The sequence below is a fragment of the Oncorhynchus mykiss genome, chromosome 13, assembly GCF_057628025.1.
Source record: "Oncorhynchus mykiss isolate SJ-2025 chromosome 13, ASM5762802v1, whole genome shotgun sequence".
In the NCBI taxonomy this organism is placed as follows: domain Eukaryota; kingdom Metazoa; phylum Chordata; class Actinopteri; order Salmoniformes; family Salmonidae; genus Oncorhynchus; species Oncorhynchus mykiss.
The window spans coordinates 68,271,575-68,288,438 of NC_143034.1; the positions used below are offsets into that span (position 1 = coordinate 68,271,575).

The 16,864-nt window shown below is 39.9% G+C and overlaps 1 protein-coding gene across 2 annotated transcripts; it reads left to right on the forward strand.

Moving 5' to 3' along the window:
- The first annotated feature begins 1,016 nt into the window (after positions 1–1,016).
- Positions 1,017–13,886, forward strand: LOC110511679 (cytochrome P450 2K1). Of its 2 annotated transcripts, none has more exons than XM_036939121.2 (9): positions 1,017–1,454; positions 3,036–3,198; positions 4,598–4,747; positions 4,915–5,075; positions 7,039–7,218; positions 10,042–10,183; positions 11,944–12,128; positions 13,161–13,302; positions 13,413–13,886. In XM_036939121.2, the coding sequence occupies exons 1-9, from the start codon at positions 1,251–1,253 to the stop codon at positions 13,598–13,600; spliced, it is 1,515 nt and encodes a 504-aa protein (XP_036795016.2). In that variant the 5' UTR covers positions 1,017–1,250; the 3' UTR covers positions 13,601–13,886. The 2 variants fall into 2 exon arrangements, with proteins under 2 accessions (XP_036795016.2, XP_090053470.1); XM_090197344.1 differs by having other exon boundaries at positions 1,050–1,454; positions 5,020–5,075.
- Positions 13,887–16,864: the final 2,978 nt, after the last annotated feature.

Consider the following 16,864-nt stretch of genomic DNA (forward strand, 5'->3'; position numbering starts at 1 on the left):
GCATTTATTTATATAGATTTGTGCATACACCATTAGGTTCCTAACCTAAATAATCTATAGTAATTCAAAAGCCAGAGATGTGGATCTGATTACAAATTAAATGACAAATCTACCTGTGTAGATTTGTCAGTAGCACCATGGGTTGTGAACCTCATTTGATCAATTTAAAGGAGAGATGAGAAATACTAACCCATCGAGAGTGGGAGGTTGGGGAAGCAGATCTCCACTCAAATCCTTGAAAATCTTAAAAAATAAATGACAAAAACCTTTTGGGGAGCAAATTAAATCGTGGGTCAACTTCTGGCTTAGACTACACATGATATACAAATATAGGACTATGATGAAAAAGCATATTTTAAATGTTGTATTTTAATGAAGTATCTGTATATGCAGGGCTAAGGTGACTTCTGTTAGTTATGCTTCCCTCTGTTCAAGAAGAGGTTTTCAGACTTTTACAGAGATTGGAAATGTATTCTGTCTTTGGAATGTGTAAACTGACCTTTGTAACCTCGTGGCAGAGGGATTATTGGGATCCAGCCTGACCTGTTCTTTCTCCCACTGTCTGAACTGAAGATCGTTTTACCAGACCATTTACCTGATCATCATTGACTCACACTAAACAAATAAAACATCAAATGTGGAACACCTTCAAGTGTCTAAAAAGTTATTATATATGATTGGAGATATAAATATATGTCAATCAGTCATTTATTATCTTTTTATATGATATTTATAGAGTTTTCAAAGTATATAGACAACAGAGGGGGATTTCTGAAGATCTTTAGTAACACAATCAAATCCCAAATATGATTAGATTTAACCTCATTCTATCTATGTAACCCTCACCATCCCTTTGGTGATGGAATAAAGTTTATGTGTTAATCTGGTCTATCAGTCTAATTCCATTTCACCGGGCGTATAAATGCCTTTCGATATATTACCTTTTTTGGAAAGACCAAGACACAAATCATATGGAGAGTTTGTCAATGACCTGCAGGTGAGATCATGCGAGTTTCACAATTATATGTTGACAGACCTGCTGGAGTTGCATTGTTTAGCTCCTCCTCTGAGGTTGTAACATCCCTCTTCTCATCTTGCTCCAATAGGGTGGTGTGGGGAGGTTATACAAATAACATTCATTGGAGTTCTGTTGTTGTGGAAGTTCTCTGAGCACACACACTTGTTCCATAACGGAGCATTGGTGTGTTGTATTTTTAGCCCAGTATAAGGTGTATGAGCTCAGTCTGAAGATGTCTCTTATAGAAGATATTCTACAGACATCAAGCACAGTGACACTGCTGGGTACTGTGCTGTTTCTGCTGGTCCTCTACCTCCGCTCCTCTGGTTCCAGCTCTGAGGAACAGGGGAAGGAGCCTCCAGGACCGAGGCCGCTGCCCCTGCTTGGTAACATGCTCCAGCTGGACCTCAAGAAGCCCTACTGCACTCTCTGCGAGGTAAGATGAAGTCATCCTTTGCTTTCAGAACAAAACATGTTGATGTTGATTTGATCTGTGAGATTTGATCTGTTTTATCTCACTTACTGTATGTAGTTTTTTTGCTATTTCACCTGGTTTGAAAGTTCAATAAGCAAACTGATGAATGAACTCTGGCACATTGTACATGCTTTTAGCTGGTTAATGTTGTTTAGTGTTCTATTCTGTAGTGTATTTCAATAGATATGTCCTGCCCAAGTAGCCTGGTCCCAGATCTGTTTTTTGTTGGGAACCAGGCTATGGACAAAATACTTTGTGACAGTGACCAATGTGTTGCAAGGAAAGAGATGAGGTCACTTTAGAATATTGAAAGTAAAGGGGGATACCTAGTCATTTGTACAACTGAACTCATTCAACTGAAATGTGTCTTCCGCATTTAACACAACCCCTCTGAATCAGAGAGGTGCGGGGGGCTGCCATAATCAACATCCACGTCTTCGGTGCCAGAGATGCACCCTAGGAATATCCCTTCAGGGATCTTGTTATAACAGACCTGGGTTCAAGTACATGGTGTACTTAAGTATTTGATATTTTTGTGTTTGAGTATTTTGTAATACACAGCCAAAAACTACATCAAATAAAAACAACAAGTAGTTGTAAATACATGCCACTTGTAACATAGGTGCAGTTAATGACCAGTGTTAATGACATGACCAGACTTCTGACATGGAAACATAAACAATACTATCTGATGACGGATAACAGAAGAGTGCTTTTTAAAGGGTAGGTAATCAAGGGAGTAATGAAGTCCAGGTGTGACTGATGAGTCAAAGGTGTGCATAATGATGGTTGCCAAGTGTGCATAATGATGGGTTGCCAGGTGTACATAATGATGGGTTGCCAGGTGTGCATAAAGATGGTTGCCAGGTGTACATAATGATGGGTTGCCAGGTGTACATAATGATGGGTTGCCAGGTGTGCGTAATGATGGTTGCCAAGTGTGCATAATGATGGGTTGCCAGGTGTACATAATGATGGGTTGCCAGGTGTGCATAAAGATGGTTGCCAGGTGTGCATAATGATGGTTGCCAGGTGTGCAAAATGATGAGTTGCGATGAGTGCATAAAGATGGTTGCCAGGTGTGCATAGAGATGGTTGCCAGGTGTGCATAATGATGGGTTGCCAGGTGTGCATAATGATGGGTTGCCAGGTGTGCATAATGATGGTTGCCATGTGTGCATTATGATGGGTTGCCAGGTGTGCATAATGATGGGTTGCCAGGTGTGCATAATGATGGGTTGCCAGAACCAGTGGTTAGTAGACCGGTGATGTTGGGAGCGGGAGCTTGACACCAATACTTTACAAATGTATTTCCAATAAAAAACTTTGTCTAAATACTAATTGTTTGTAAGTAATTCAATTACATTGACTGGTATTTGAACCAAGGTCTGACATCAACTGTAAACCACTGTCTTCACTCTATTTCTTGACTGATACATGTTAAACAAGCTGTATGTGGTGTCCAGTTATGTGCTTGGTCATATAATATTACGAGACATAACTGAGTCTATGGTGTACTTTATGTCAACTTTATCTGTCCAGCTCTCCAAGAAATATGGTTCCATCTTCACGGTTCACTTTGGACCCAAGAAAGTGGTTGTTCTGGCAGGTTACAAGACGGTCAAGCAGGCGCTGGTCAACCAGGCAGAGGACTTTGGGGACAGGGACATCACACCTGTGTTCTATGATTTCAACCAAGGACATGGTAATGATATTTTACTCTTCTGCTGGCCATGTCCCATTCTTAAAGGGATAGTTCACCCAAATTACAACCTGTCTTATTGATTTCCTTAATCTGTAAGCAGTCTATGAACAAGCTAAAACAGAAATCCATGCGTTTGTTCTCCAATTTATGTGTTGGCCACAAATATGAGCATAGGATGAGTCAACAACATTGTGGGTATGAGTTAACAAATTATGAACTTTTAAAAGTGAGATTTTCACCTAACAGTTACTTTAAATAAACTTTATTGAGCTACACAATCAATTTCAGACACTTTGAGAGGAGTTGGAAATTAAATGCATTACAATCTGTTGAAAGTCTTATTCTAGCCTGGTGGAGCAAGTCTGATTGCTGCATTCACCATTCTGTTTTATTGCATGTATATCAGCCTGCCCTTTATCCAATAGATTGGCATTTGGAATAAGCCAGAACATGGCTGGTCCAATCAGTGCCCTCTCAGAAACAATGGTTGGGTTTAGGACAACAACCAATGTTGCCAAATACTGTGCTTGAATTAAGCTGTCCTCTGATTGGTTGAAAGTGATCCAATAGCTGACAAGTTCATTTGAAATAATACCACTCCTTTCTGACATTTGAGACTAGAATGGTGAATGTAAAGATCAGACTAGAAGGGTGAATGCAGAGATCAGACTAGAATGGTGAATGCAGAGATCAGACTAGAATGGTGAATGCAGAGATCAGACTAGAATGGTGAATTCAGAGATCAGGCTAGAATGGTGAATGCAGAGATCAGACTAGAATGGTGAATGCAGAGATCAGACTAGAATGGTGAATGCAGAGATCAGACTAGAATGGTGAATGCAGAGATCAGACTAGAATGGTGAATGCAGAGATCAGACTAGAATGGTGAATGCAGAGATCAGACTAGAATGCTGAATGCAGAGATCAGACTAGATCAGACTACAATTCATCAAATGTTCTAACTCTAATCTTCTGCAAATAATATAAATGTCTAAAATGTCTTAAATAGACAGAGATTATCCTGACCAGAAAAGATGCAGAGATAATTTGGCAGATTATATTTATAAATACATATATACATATATATTATACATATATACATATATATATATACATATATACATATATACATATATATATATATATATACATATATACATATATATATATATATATATATATATATATATATATATATATATATATATATATATATATATATATATTTACACATACATACATACACATATGTATACATACATACATACATATGTATACATACATACATACATACATATATGTATATATGATACATGCTCATTATGAAATGGCATATTATAGTCATTTATTGATAATTATTACTTTAAATTGTCATGGAAACAAACTACATTCTCTACAGGGATTCTGTTTGCCAATGGAGACTCATGGAAAGAGATGAGGCGCTTTGCCCTGACAAATCTTAGAGACTTTGGGATGGGCAAGAAAGGGAGTGAGGAGAAAATCTTAGAGGAAATCCCCTACCTGATTGAAGTGTTTGAAAAACATGAGGGTAAGAGAATCAGTATCTTTTCACTAGTAGTAGAAGTAGTATGATGTATTTTCAGGGTTGCCTAGGCTAAAATCAGGCTATAACTACATTATTAGTAAATAGCTAAGTGATTGTGTGGGTTCTGGAAAGCTTATTTTGTAATTAATTAGATGTTTTGTCTATTACAGGTAAGGCATTTGACACCACCCAGTCTGTGCTTTATGCCGTCTCCAACATAATCTCAGCCATTGTCTATGGCAGCAGGTTTGAATACACTGACCCACTATTCACAGGCATGGCGGACAGGGCCAAGGAGAGTATTCACCTTACAGGTTCTGCATCAATTCAGGTAGTCTGCTTATTCAGACCATTTTGTTTTTACTGTTTTTTTCTAAATAATCTGAAATCTGTTTGTCTCAGTGCAATCAATAAAATTAGGAAACAGACGCCTGTTATGAATTCTTGCCAATTAATATGTACATACTCATTTAAACTTTACTTGATGTGCCAGTAAACTTATTATAAACCATTATTGTATCGTTTATAACCCATTACTATGCTGCTTATAAATCATTATATACAATATTCATGATGTATAACATATAAAATAAAATCCTCATAGCCCAGTCCAAGCTCTTTGTCCTGGAACACCAATGGTGGATCCAGCTTCCCCTGAAGCTAGGACAACAGAGACCCTGCCCATCTTCCGAAAGCACCTGAAACTTTACCTCCTCAAAAAGTATCTTAAATAAACCCCCCCCCCCCCCCCCCCCCACCACACCCTATGCCTGTGACATCTGATTGTCCCACCAAGCTATCTAATGTGTCATGTGTCAATGTGCAGCGGTTAGGACGGAGTCAGGTGCAGGACACAGAACTGAGTAAAAGACATACTTTGCTCGAAAAGAAACATTTCAACGTAGGGAAAACACATCAGCTCACAGAAGTCTTGAACACTAAACAAAGAACAAACACTCACCAAACCATGTGGGAAGCAGCGGGTTAAATAGGGAATAAATGTTAACATAATGGGAACCAGGTGTGTACAATCAAGACAAAACAAATGGAAAAAGAAACATAGATCGGTGGCAGTTAGCGGATCACTGCCCGAACAATGAGAGGCACCAACTTCGACGGAAGTTGTGACAGTACCCCCCCTTGACGCGCGGCTCCAGCAGCGCACCAACACCAGCCTCTTAGACGACCCGGAGGGCGAGGTGCAGGGAGGTCCGGGTGGAGATGGTGACATTCCTGCAGTAAGGAAGGGTCCAGGATGTCCTCCACCGGCACCAAGCATCTCTCCTCCGGACCGTACCCTTCCCACTCCATGAGGTACTGAAGGCCCCTCGCCCGACGCCTTGAGTCCAAGCAGACTACCTCCCAGATACGCACCAGGTTGTAAGCGCTCCTGAGATCCAATTTGGTGAAGAAGCGTGCCACATGCAAAGACTCTGTCACACTGGCTATGAGAGGCAGCGGGTAACTATACTTCACTGTGATCTGATTTATACCTCTACAGTATAAACACGCTCTGGTGTCCCGAGGGAGCCGGGTGGACGATCGCCAGGTAGAGCTCCAAACGTGGCAGCAAGAAAGCCGGGGACAACGACCGCCGAACACCGTCCGAACAAGGAGAGGCACCAACTTCGGCGGAAGTCGTGACACTTAAGATGAATGCACTAACTGTGAATCGCTCTGGATAAGAGCGTCTGCTAAATGGCTAAAATATTTTATTAATTATATCATTGCAATTATTATATATAATATGGTTAAATAATCACTAGTGATGGGCACCGATATACAACATTATATAAAAAAAATTGTGATTCCATATCGTATCAGTTTGCATAAAATATATTGCAACTGTGTATGTTCACTTATCTGTTCACCTCCATGGCTCTTTGAAGTTCAGACAACTGTTAGCAGATTGTCCTTTGGGCCAGGCGTGAATATTCTGGTGTTATAATATTGTATTCATATTGGTTAGTTAGGGAGGCCTATATTATAGGACCATCAACAGGCAACTAATTAAATATGCTATATTGAGAGCCTATGAGTTCTGTTTGAGGGTTTTGTGTTTGCAGGAAAAGTAATGTGTTCTTTTTACAGAATAGTAAAAATAATAAACTGACATTACAATATGCCTTGCTCATATCGATATCAAATAATATTGAATATCACTATTGGTGCTCACAACTAATAATTACATATTTATGCATATGTGTATTTAATAATCTAATCATAGTTGTGGTGTGTTATGTAATAATTAATATCAAATGTTTTATGCGTATTCTACCTGAATCTCTCTGTAGATGTACAACATGTTTCCCTGGTTGGGTCCGTGGATAAACAACCTGACACGTCTGAAAAAGAATATTGCTGATATGAAGATGGAGGTGACAGAGCTGGTGAGGGGCCTGAAGGAGACTCTGAACCCTCACATGTGTAGAGGCTTTGTGGACTCGTTCCTCGTCCGAAAGCAAACCCTGGAGGTATGAAGACTTCATGCAGAATCTGCATCTCACTCATTCATAACAAAGTGTTGCATTAATATTGCTCAGTATGACTATACAGAATATAATTAATCAATAAGGTCAGAGGGGGTGTGGTATATGATCAATTTACCACAGCTAAGTGCAGTGCCTGTATACAGTCCTTGTATATTGGCCATATTCCACAAAACCCAGAGGTGCCTTGCTGGTGTTATAAACTTGTTACCAACATTCTTAGAACAGTAAACAAGTAATTTTGCGCCACACTCGTGGTATATTGTCTAAATTACCAAGACATTCGGACAATCAGTATCAAGGAACCAAACTGCCGTGTTTATAGGACTTATTACATCACCTTGTGGTTCACTTTACTGCTGAAAAACACAACTAACTTCAGTTGTCCAACACTAACATCCCATTGGGCACAGACGTCAATTCAACATCTATTCAATGTTGATTCAACATAATTTAATTTAAATGACGTATATGACTGAATGCCAGCTGAGGGAGGATCTAACTAGTTCTCTGTATCAGTAGAATCACATGTAAACTCAGACTCAAACACTGAAACAGTTCCTCAAGCTGATTTAAAAGAATGTGTTGATTATCTGTTTTGTTTGCTTTTTTGTTATTTTCCATATTATTTCTATCTCTGATAAGCTACACAGGAAAGGGCTAAAAATAGCCTATATTAATATATGTAGCCTTAGAAATAAGGTTAATACAATGAATTTGCTAACATCAGATATATATTAATATATTAGCCATTTATGAGACTCGCGTCGATAATTCATTCGATACATCATTAGCAATACAATGAAATAACATCTACAGCAGACACAGGAATGCATATGGGGGAGTTGTTGCTGTACATATTCAGAGCCATATCCCTGTAATGCTTAGATAGGATCTTGTGTTATAAAAGTGTTGTGGTTGCAGGTTCACCTGCCTCCTCTAAAGCCTATTTTAGTGTAGCTCCTATAGGCCACTGAGTTCTAACTGTCAGTATCCAGATAATGTGTGTGAAATTCTTGATGGGGGCTCCTGAGTGGCACAGAGGTCTAAGGCACTGCATCTCAGTGCTAGAGGCATCACTACAGACCCTGGTTTGATTCCAGGCTGGCTTACAACCGGCCTTGATTGGAGTCCCATTGGGCGACGCACAATTGGGCCAGCATTGTGAGGGTTTGGCCGAGGTACTCCGTCATGGTAAATAAGAATTTGTTCTTAACTGACTTGCTTAGTTAAATTTTTTTTGTTTTAAATAGTTTATGTGCTTCTAAAAGATGGGACTAAAATAGTGTATGAGATCATACAATTTCATTTGATTTGAAAATCTTTTGTATTTGTCACATGTGCCGAATACAACAGTGAAATGCATATTTACAAGCCCTTTACCAACAATGATGTTTTAAGAAAAATACCTAAAAAATAAGAAGTCACATTTTGCTGTGACTCTTATGTGGATTATGTTAAAAAATATTTGTTGGTCACATATGATTAATAAGGAGCATCCAGACGCTGCACTTGATGCATTTATGAAATTGCTTCTTCTAGTTATTGATAAACATGTACCTTTAAGAAACTGGCTCCATGGATTGATGAGGAATTTAATAACTGTATAGTTGATAGAGATGGGGCAAAAGGAGTGGCTAATAAGTCTGGCTGCACATTTGACTGGCTGAAGGTGAGGTGAAGAAATTATTGTCGATCAATAATGACAAACCTCCTGGCAATGACAACTGTCATGTCTTTAATCTGACCCCAGAGAAGTGTTTGTCTGTCCTCAGGCCTGGTTCTAACAGCCAACCTGTCAGCTTACTGGCAGCTCTTAGCAAACTGTTGGAAAAAATGGTGTTTGACCAAATACAATGCTATTTCTCTGTAAACAAATTAAGACTTTCAGAATGCTTATAAAGAAGGACACTGAACATGCACTGGCACAGATGACTGATGATTGGTTTAAAGAAATGTATAATAAAAAGATTTCAATGCAGCCTTTAATATTATTGACCATAACGTGTTGAATAATCCTATGTGTCATGGCTTTTCAACCTCAGCTCTGAATCCACAATATGGCAATCTATCTAATAGAACCCAAGGGTGGTTTCTTTAATGGAAGCTTCTCTAATGTTAAACATGTAAAGTGTGGTGTACTGCATGGCAGCTCTCTTGGCACATTACACTTTTCTATTTTTACCAATGACCTGCCACTGGCATTAAACAGAGCCTGTGTGGCCATGTATGCTGATGATTCAACCCGTCAGCAATCACAGCAACACTAAACAAAGAGTTGCAGTCAGTTTGAGAATGGATGGCCAGTAATAAACTGGTCCTGAACATCTCCAAAAGGAAGCAAGGTATTGATACAATGGTGTGGCTGTTACTTGGTGTTATTTTAGATTGTAAACTCTCATGGTCAGAACATATTGATTCAATGATTGTAAAGATGAGGAGAGGACTTTTCGTGATAAATAGATGCTCTGCTTTTTTTAATCAATCAAATGTATTTATAAAGCTCTTCTTACATCAGCTGATGTCATAAAGTTCTGTAAAGAAACCCAGCCTAAATCCCCAAACAGCAAACAATGCAGGTGTAGAAGCACCACTCTCCACAAAGCAAGCTAGTTTGATCTTATCTTAATTATTGTCCAGTCAAAAGAAGGGGCAACTTAATCTGCCCAGAACAGCGTGACACATTTATCTCTTCATTGTAATCAGAGGGCTAATATCAATACTATGCATGCCAGTTTCTCTTGGCTAAGAGTTGAGGAAAGACTGACTGTACATAACTCATGTCATCTGAGGGTCTGTTTCTGTTAGGAATCTGGCAATATGGATTCTTTCTACCATGACGACAACCTGGTATTTAGTGTTGGTAACCTGTTTTCTGCTGGTACCGACACCACCGGGACAACCCTGCGCTGGGGTCTGCTGCTAATGACCAAGTACCCCCATATACAGGGTAAGAATAGATATAAACACAAACACATGTACGCACACACACACCACAGGAGGCTGCTAAGGGGAGGACGGCTCATAATAATGCCTGGAATGGAGTGGTATCAAAAATATGGAAACCATGTGTTCGATTCCGTGCCAGCCATTACTATGAGCCCGTCCTCACGAATTAAGGTGCCACCTGTGACACACAGACATGAAACAGTAAAGCACTCATGGTGTTACAAGTTATAAACATTGGCAAAGGGCCAAATTGAAGAATATATTATGAAACTAGACCAGGATGGCTTGGTTAATGAAGGTTAAACGTTAACTCAGGTTTATACACTGAGTGTACAAAACATTAGGAACATCTTCCTCAGAACAGCCTCAATTCGTTGGAGCATGGACTCTAGAAGGTGTCGAAAGCATTCCATAGAGATGCTGGCCCATGTTGAATCCAATGCTTTCCACAGTTGTCAAGTTGGCTGGATGTCCTTTGGGTGCTGGACCATTCTTGATACACACTGGAAACTGTTGAGTGTGAAAAACCCAGCGGCGTTGCAGTTCTTGATACAAACCGATGCGCTTGGCACCTTCACCATACCCCATTCAAAGGCACTTAAATCTGTTGTCTTGCCCATTCAACCTCTGAATGGAACGCATACACAATCCATGTCGCAAGACCCACTGGTTGACGCTTATTTATAAAACCCTCACTCCCCCCTATCTTAGATATCTACTGCAGCCCTCATCCTCCACATACAACACCCATTCTGCCAGTCACATTCTGTTAAAGGTCCCCAAAGCGCACACATCCCTGGGTCGCTTGTCTTTTCAGTTCGCTGCAGCTAGCGACTGGAACTGTAACGGTTCGCGTCTTCGTCACCTGAAGAGGAGTAGCAAGGATCGGACCAATGCGCAGCGTGGTAAGTGTCCATATATTTAATAAAGAAATAGAACACTGAACAAAAACAACAAAGTGAACGAACGAAACAGTTCTGTCTGGGGCAGATACAAACACTCAACAGAAAACAATCACCTACAACTCAGGTTGGTGAAACCAGGCTACCTAAGTCAAGGACAACGATTGACAGCTGCCTCTGATTGAGAACCATACGAGGCCAAACACAGAAATCCCAAATTATAGAAAAAATAACATAGACTGCCCACCCCAACTCATGCCCTGACCATACTAAAACAAAGACAAAACAATGGAACTAATGTCAGAACGTGACAGGAACGAGCTGCAACAAACACTCAAACTGGACAGTTTTATCTCAATCTCTTCATTCAAAGACTCAATCATGGACAGTCTTACTGACAGTGGCTGATTTGCATGATGTATTGTTCTCTACCTTCCCCTTTGTGCTGTTGTCTGTGCCCAATAATGTTAGTACCATGCTGTGGTAGGTCTCTCTTTATGTAGTGTTGTGTTCTCTCTTCGTGATGTGTGTTGTCCTATATTTATATTTATTTTTATCCCAGCCCCCGTCCCTTCAGGAGGCCTTTTGGTAGGCCGTCATTGTAAATAAGAATTTGTTCTTAACTGACTTGCTTAGTTAAATAATGTCTCAATTGTCTCAAGGCTTAAAACTCCATTGTTAACCTGTCTCCTCCCCTTCATTTACACTGATTGAAGTGGATTTAACAAGAGACAGTAAGATATCATAGCTTTCACCTGGTCAGTCTGTCATGGAAAGAAGAGCAGGTGTTCTTAATGTTTTGTCTACTCAGTGTAAATTTCACTGTATTAACTCCAACCCTCCCTCATTTCTGTCTCAGATCAGGTCCAGGAGGAGATCAGCAGGGTCATAGGAAGTCGTCAAACCTTGGTAGAGGACAGGAAGAACCTTCCCTACACTGATGCAGTGATCCATGAGACCCAGAGACTGGCCAACATTGTACCAATGTCCGTCCCTCACACCACCAGCCGAGATGTCACCTTCCAGGGATATTTCATCAAAAAGGTCAGATACCTGGATATCCAAATCTCTGTGTTTATTTTGTGACCAACTTCAAATTGTCTTTTTTCCTGAAGGGAAGTTACAGGTTCAAAAAACAATAAAAGAAATGCATATAAAGAGAAGCCCAATCCATTCCCCCCTTCAGTCCCTATCCAACCCCCGCATCCTCCTTCCCCACCTGGAAACCATGCCTCCCACCCCGCCTGTATAAATTGATGGTTGTGATTACAGGATGCCAAGGTCATATTTTTCTATTGTAACATGTGAGCTGGGAGTCGTGAAGCAAGTTCAGGGAGTTAATCAATAAACTAAACATAATACAAAACAAGAACAAACAATACACAGACATGAAACAGAAACCACGCCTGGGAAGGAACCAAAGGGAGTAATATATGAAAGGTAATCAGGCAGGTGATGGTGTCCAGGTGAGTCTGAGGTGCTGGTGCGCGTAATGATGGTGACAGGTTTGTGTGTATAATAATGAGCAGCCTGGTGACCTAGTGCGCTGGAGAGGGAGTATACGTGACATCTATATTCTGTTCCAGTTAAAGGATTGTTCAGATTGAATTAAATCTGTGGACCATAATGTTTAAATGGCTAGCTCAGAATATGAGCTTTCCAAAAGTTGTTTATATATTATAGAGATCAGTCCTTTTGGGAGCCCAGATAGTGTATTTATAAATCTATCACTGGAAGGTTTGGTAGTTGGGTTTCCCAAGGTACTCTGTAGACCAGCATAGCTGACTTTAGTAGTAAATATAGAAAAAAGGAGTTGTATGTATCTTTCAAATCTTGGAATGTTCTCAAACCATTTCTGTCCATGATATCGGTAAGGATTCCACATTTGGGGTATGCAAAAAGACGGCATCCAGATCACAACACATGATTGTGAAATATTGTAGTATGGGCATGCCATAAGTGTATATTTCTGCCTGAAGTTGCAATCCACTCCCTTTGAGTGTGCACATTTATTAAACAAAGTTTCATCACTTTTACTCTGAAAATAAGGGGTCATATGCTTCACTCTCACTGCAGGGGACATCTGTGATTCCTCTACTGACGTCGGTCCTACAGGATGATAGTGAATGGGAGAGCCCCAACACCTTTAACCCCTCACACTTTCTGGATGAGCAGGGAGGATTTGTCAAGAGGGACGCCTTCATGCCCTTCTCTGCAGGTAGATTAACTTTATTATAAAACACAATTTCATTGCAAGAAGTAGAACAATTCTGGTAGCCTTTTGGACAGACTTCATGCTATTTTCTGTATCTTTGGTCTCTCTCGCAGGTCGTAGGGTGTGTCTGGGGGAGGGTCTGGCCAGGATGGAGCTCTTCCTCTTCTTCACCTCCCTCCTGCAGCGCTTTCGTTTCTCTCCTCCTCCTGGAGTAACAGAGGATGATCTGGACCTCACACCTTTACTGGGGTTCACCCTCAACCCTTCACCTCACCAGCTGTGTGCTGTGAGCCGGGTCTGAGATTTTAACATGAAAATATTGGTGGGACAAACTCAATCAAAAAAGCTAATATGCATCGAAACCCATTAAATGCACCATCATAATAACCAATCCCAGAAATGAGCTTGCGTGACACACACACACAAACATTATTATATTTTGTTTGATCGGTGCGTAGGCTGATTCCAATATCCCTTTAGATTTAATTGCAAAGGAAGACCACAGTAGTCGAACATACTTCATAGAGTAAAGTTAATTTTAATTCAAAATGTCATGTTCCAGCTAAGAATAAAGTTTATAAAGCTTCTGCTCTGCTTCAACCATTGCATTGTTTAAAGTTCCATGGGAAATGAAAACAGTCTATCAGGGAAAATCCATTTAGATTCCATCACTTTTTGACAGCACCCCCTTTGATTTGAATGAAACCTTCCATACATATACTCACCAGCCAGTTTATTAGGTACACCCTGTTCATGAAAATGGATCGCACTTATACAGTGAGTCACGGCAATTGCTATATAAATCTGGCAGACAGGCATTGAGACATTCATTTATTGTTTGAACATTAGAATGGGCAAAAGGTGTGACCTAAGTGACTTTGAAGGTGGTATGATCGTTGGAGGAAGGCACGCAGGATTCAGTGTCTCCTTTCACGCACGACAGTGTCTAGGTTTTACAGAGAATGGTGCGACAAAAAACATCCAGTCAGCCACAATCCTGTGGGTGAAAACAGCTCATTGATGAGGGAGGGTGAAGGAGAATGGCAAGAATTGCGCAAGCTAACAGACAGCAAACAGATAAATAATACAGTTGTGTGTAGAACAACATCTCGGAACGCACACCTTGTTGATCCTTGTCACAGATGAGCTATTGCAGCAGACGACCACACAGGGTTCCACTCCTATCAGCTAAAAACAAGAGGAAGCTCCATTGGGAACGCAATAACCAACACTGGACAATTCAGGAGTGGAAAAACATGGTCTGACGAATGTCGGTTACTGTTACATCATGCTGACAGCAGAGTCAGAATTTGGTGTAAGCATGTGTCTGGTGTCAACGGTACAGGCTGGTGGCGGTGGTGTAATGGTGTGGGGAATGTTTTCCTGGCACATGTTAGGTCCCTTGATACCAATTGACAAATGATTGAACACCACAGAGTATCTGAACATTTTTGCTGACCAAACCCAATAGAGCATCTTTGGGAAGAGATGGAACGGGCTGTTCACAGCATGAATCTCCCGCCATCCAATCTGCAGCAACTTTGTGATGCGACTGCGTCAGCATTGACCGACATCCCTGTGAAACGTTTTCTCCACCTTGTAGAGTCGCTGTTCTGGAGGTAGTGGGGGTCCGACCTGGTACTAGATGGGTGTACCCATGTAAAAAGTGCTCAGAAAGTATTTTTGGAGATGAATGCCAAAACATTCAAGAGATAAAGGTGCTCAAAGTTTACTTATTGTATATACTCCGCCATACCATGACACATCCATGTCTTCATCACTGGAAAAGACAAAAAGTGGATATCGTTTTAAGCTTATAAACAAGGTTTCAAACTATTTTAGAATTGATTGAAAAACGTTATTAAAACAAATAAATATAAATGGTACTTTTTTAAAACTCTTTTTCATATTTGCATATGTCGTAGCTTAGACCTTATTTTACATGATCTGAGGTTTTTGTGTTTTGCCCGCCATCGGTTGAAACAACATGCTCTTGAATACAGGGTGGTTGTCTTATGGCAGATAAATGTACTAAAATGGGAATCAAATAGAAATTTCAACTTTCAAATGGTACCACAAAGATGATTGGATCAGAGAATGTTGACTTGAATAGGAATATCTGTTTACATTTTTACTGTCAGTCTTTAATAGAAGATCTATTGAAGTCATATAAATATAGATAATGGAATAGACATGACCATTTAAGTCGACATTCAACGGTGGCTGGACCGTCCACCATCTTTGTGGTAGTAATTATAAGTTTACATTTCCATTTCAATTTCAATGGTGTACCAGCTAAAATTGCAGTGGTCTGAAGGGATAGGTCCATTCTAAAAATTATATTTCTATGATTGAAATGACATCCACCCTGTATTCAAGAGCATGTTGGTAGGCACCACATAAAAACCTAGGGTCTAAGATACAACATATGCAAATATATATTTAAAAAAGTGAGTTTAAGTGTTTTTAGATAATTGATGTTAAAGGTTAAATGGCCTAATTTAATATTTTTTTAAATAAATTATACAATTGTTTGACCACCCTGTTTGTAAGCTTTTAAATGATATCAAACTCAACTGTATCTTTTCCAGTGATGAAGACATGGATGTCTCATGGTATGGTGAGGTATCTTCTGAGTGTTTTGGCATTCACCTCCAAAAAGTCATTTTCTGACCAATTGGTCAAAAAGTGATTGGATTCACCCATCAAGCATTAAAAACAAGACACATAGCTAGTTAAAACGGCTGTTAGCCACTGCTTCCATCCAAACCATTGGTTGAGTATTCTTTCCAGCTTTCTTTCTTTTAACAGAGGTCTTATTTGAATGTTCATCTGCTGATGAGCACAGACATTTTATCGCTACATTTCCTTCATAACGCAAAGTTTGAAAATAATTTGTGAAGAGGAAGTTGACGTGATTCATGACATTTCAGCTAGCTAGAAGACAAACAACTATGAAGTTGACACATTAGTCCAATCAAAGCTACTGGAGATAAGACATTGATTAATCTGTGGCAAATGACATTGAGTGTTCTTGGACTAGGCATATCTCATATCTCTATGGCAGCACCCAAGGGGAGAAAGGTCTATCTGCGGATCACACACTGGCCGTGTGATGGGATTTTCGTGCAGGGACAATTTACACACAACACACACCAAGTAGAGCCACCTGAGGGTTTTAAGGAATACCCAAAAGGTTGTGTTCGAATCGCACCTGGGACAAACATAACATTTAGCTAATTAGCAACTTTAGCTAACCACAAGCCTTTTGCAACTATTTAGTATGTTAGCTAATCCTTCCCCTAACCACTATCCTTATCTTACCCATAGTAGGATAATTATGTTAATTATCCCAACCTCTACGCTAGTTCTACGATGTTCATAATCCTAACCACTATCCTTATCTTAACCATGGTAGGATAATTATGTTAATTATCCCAACCTCTACGCTAGTTCTACGATGTTCATAATCCTAACCGCTATGTTAATGATCCTAAACGCTACTTTAGCTGCTACAGATGCTAAAGATGCTAAAGATGCAACAAGCAACCTGGCCTCTGATCAA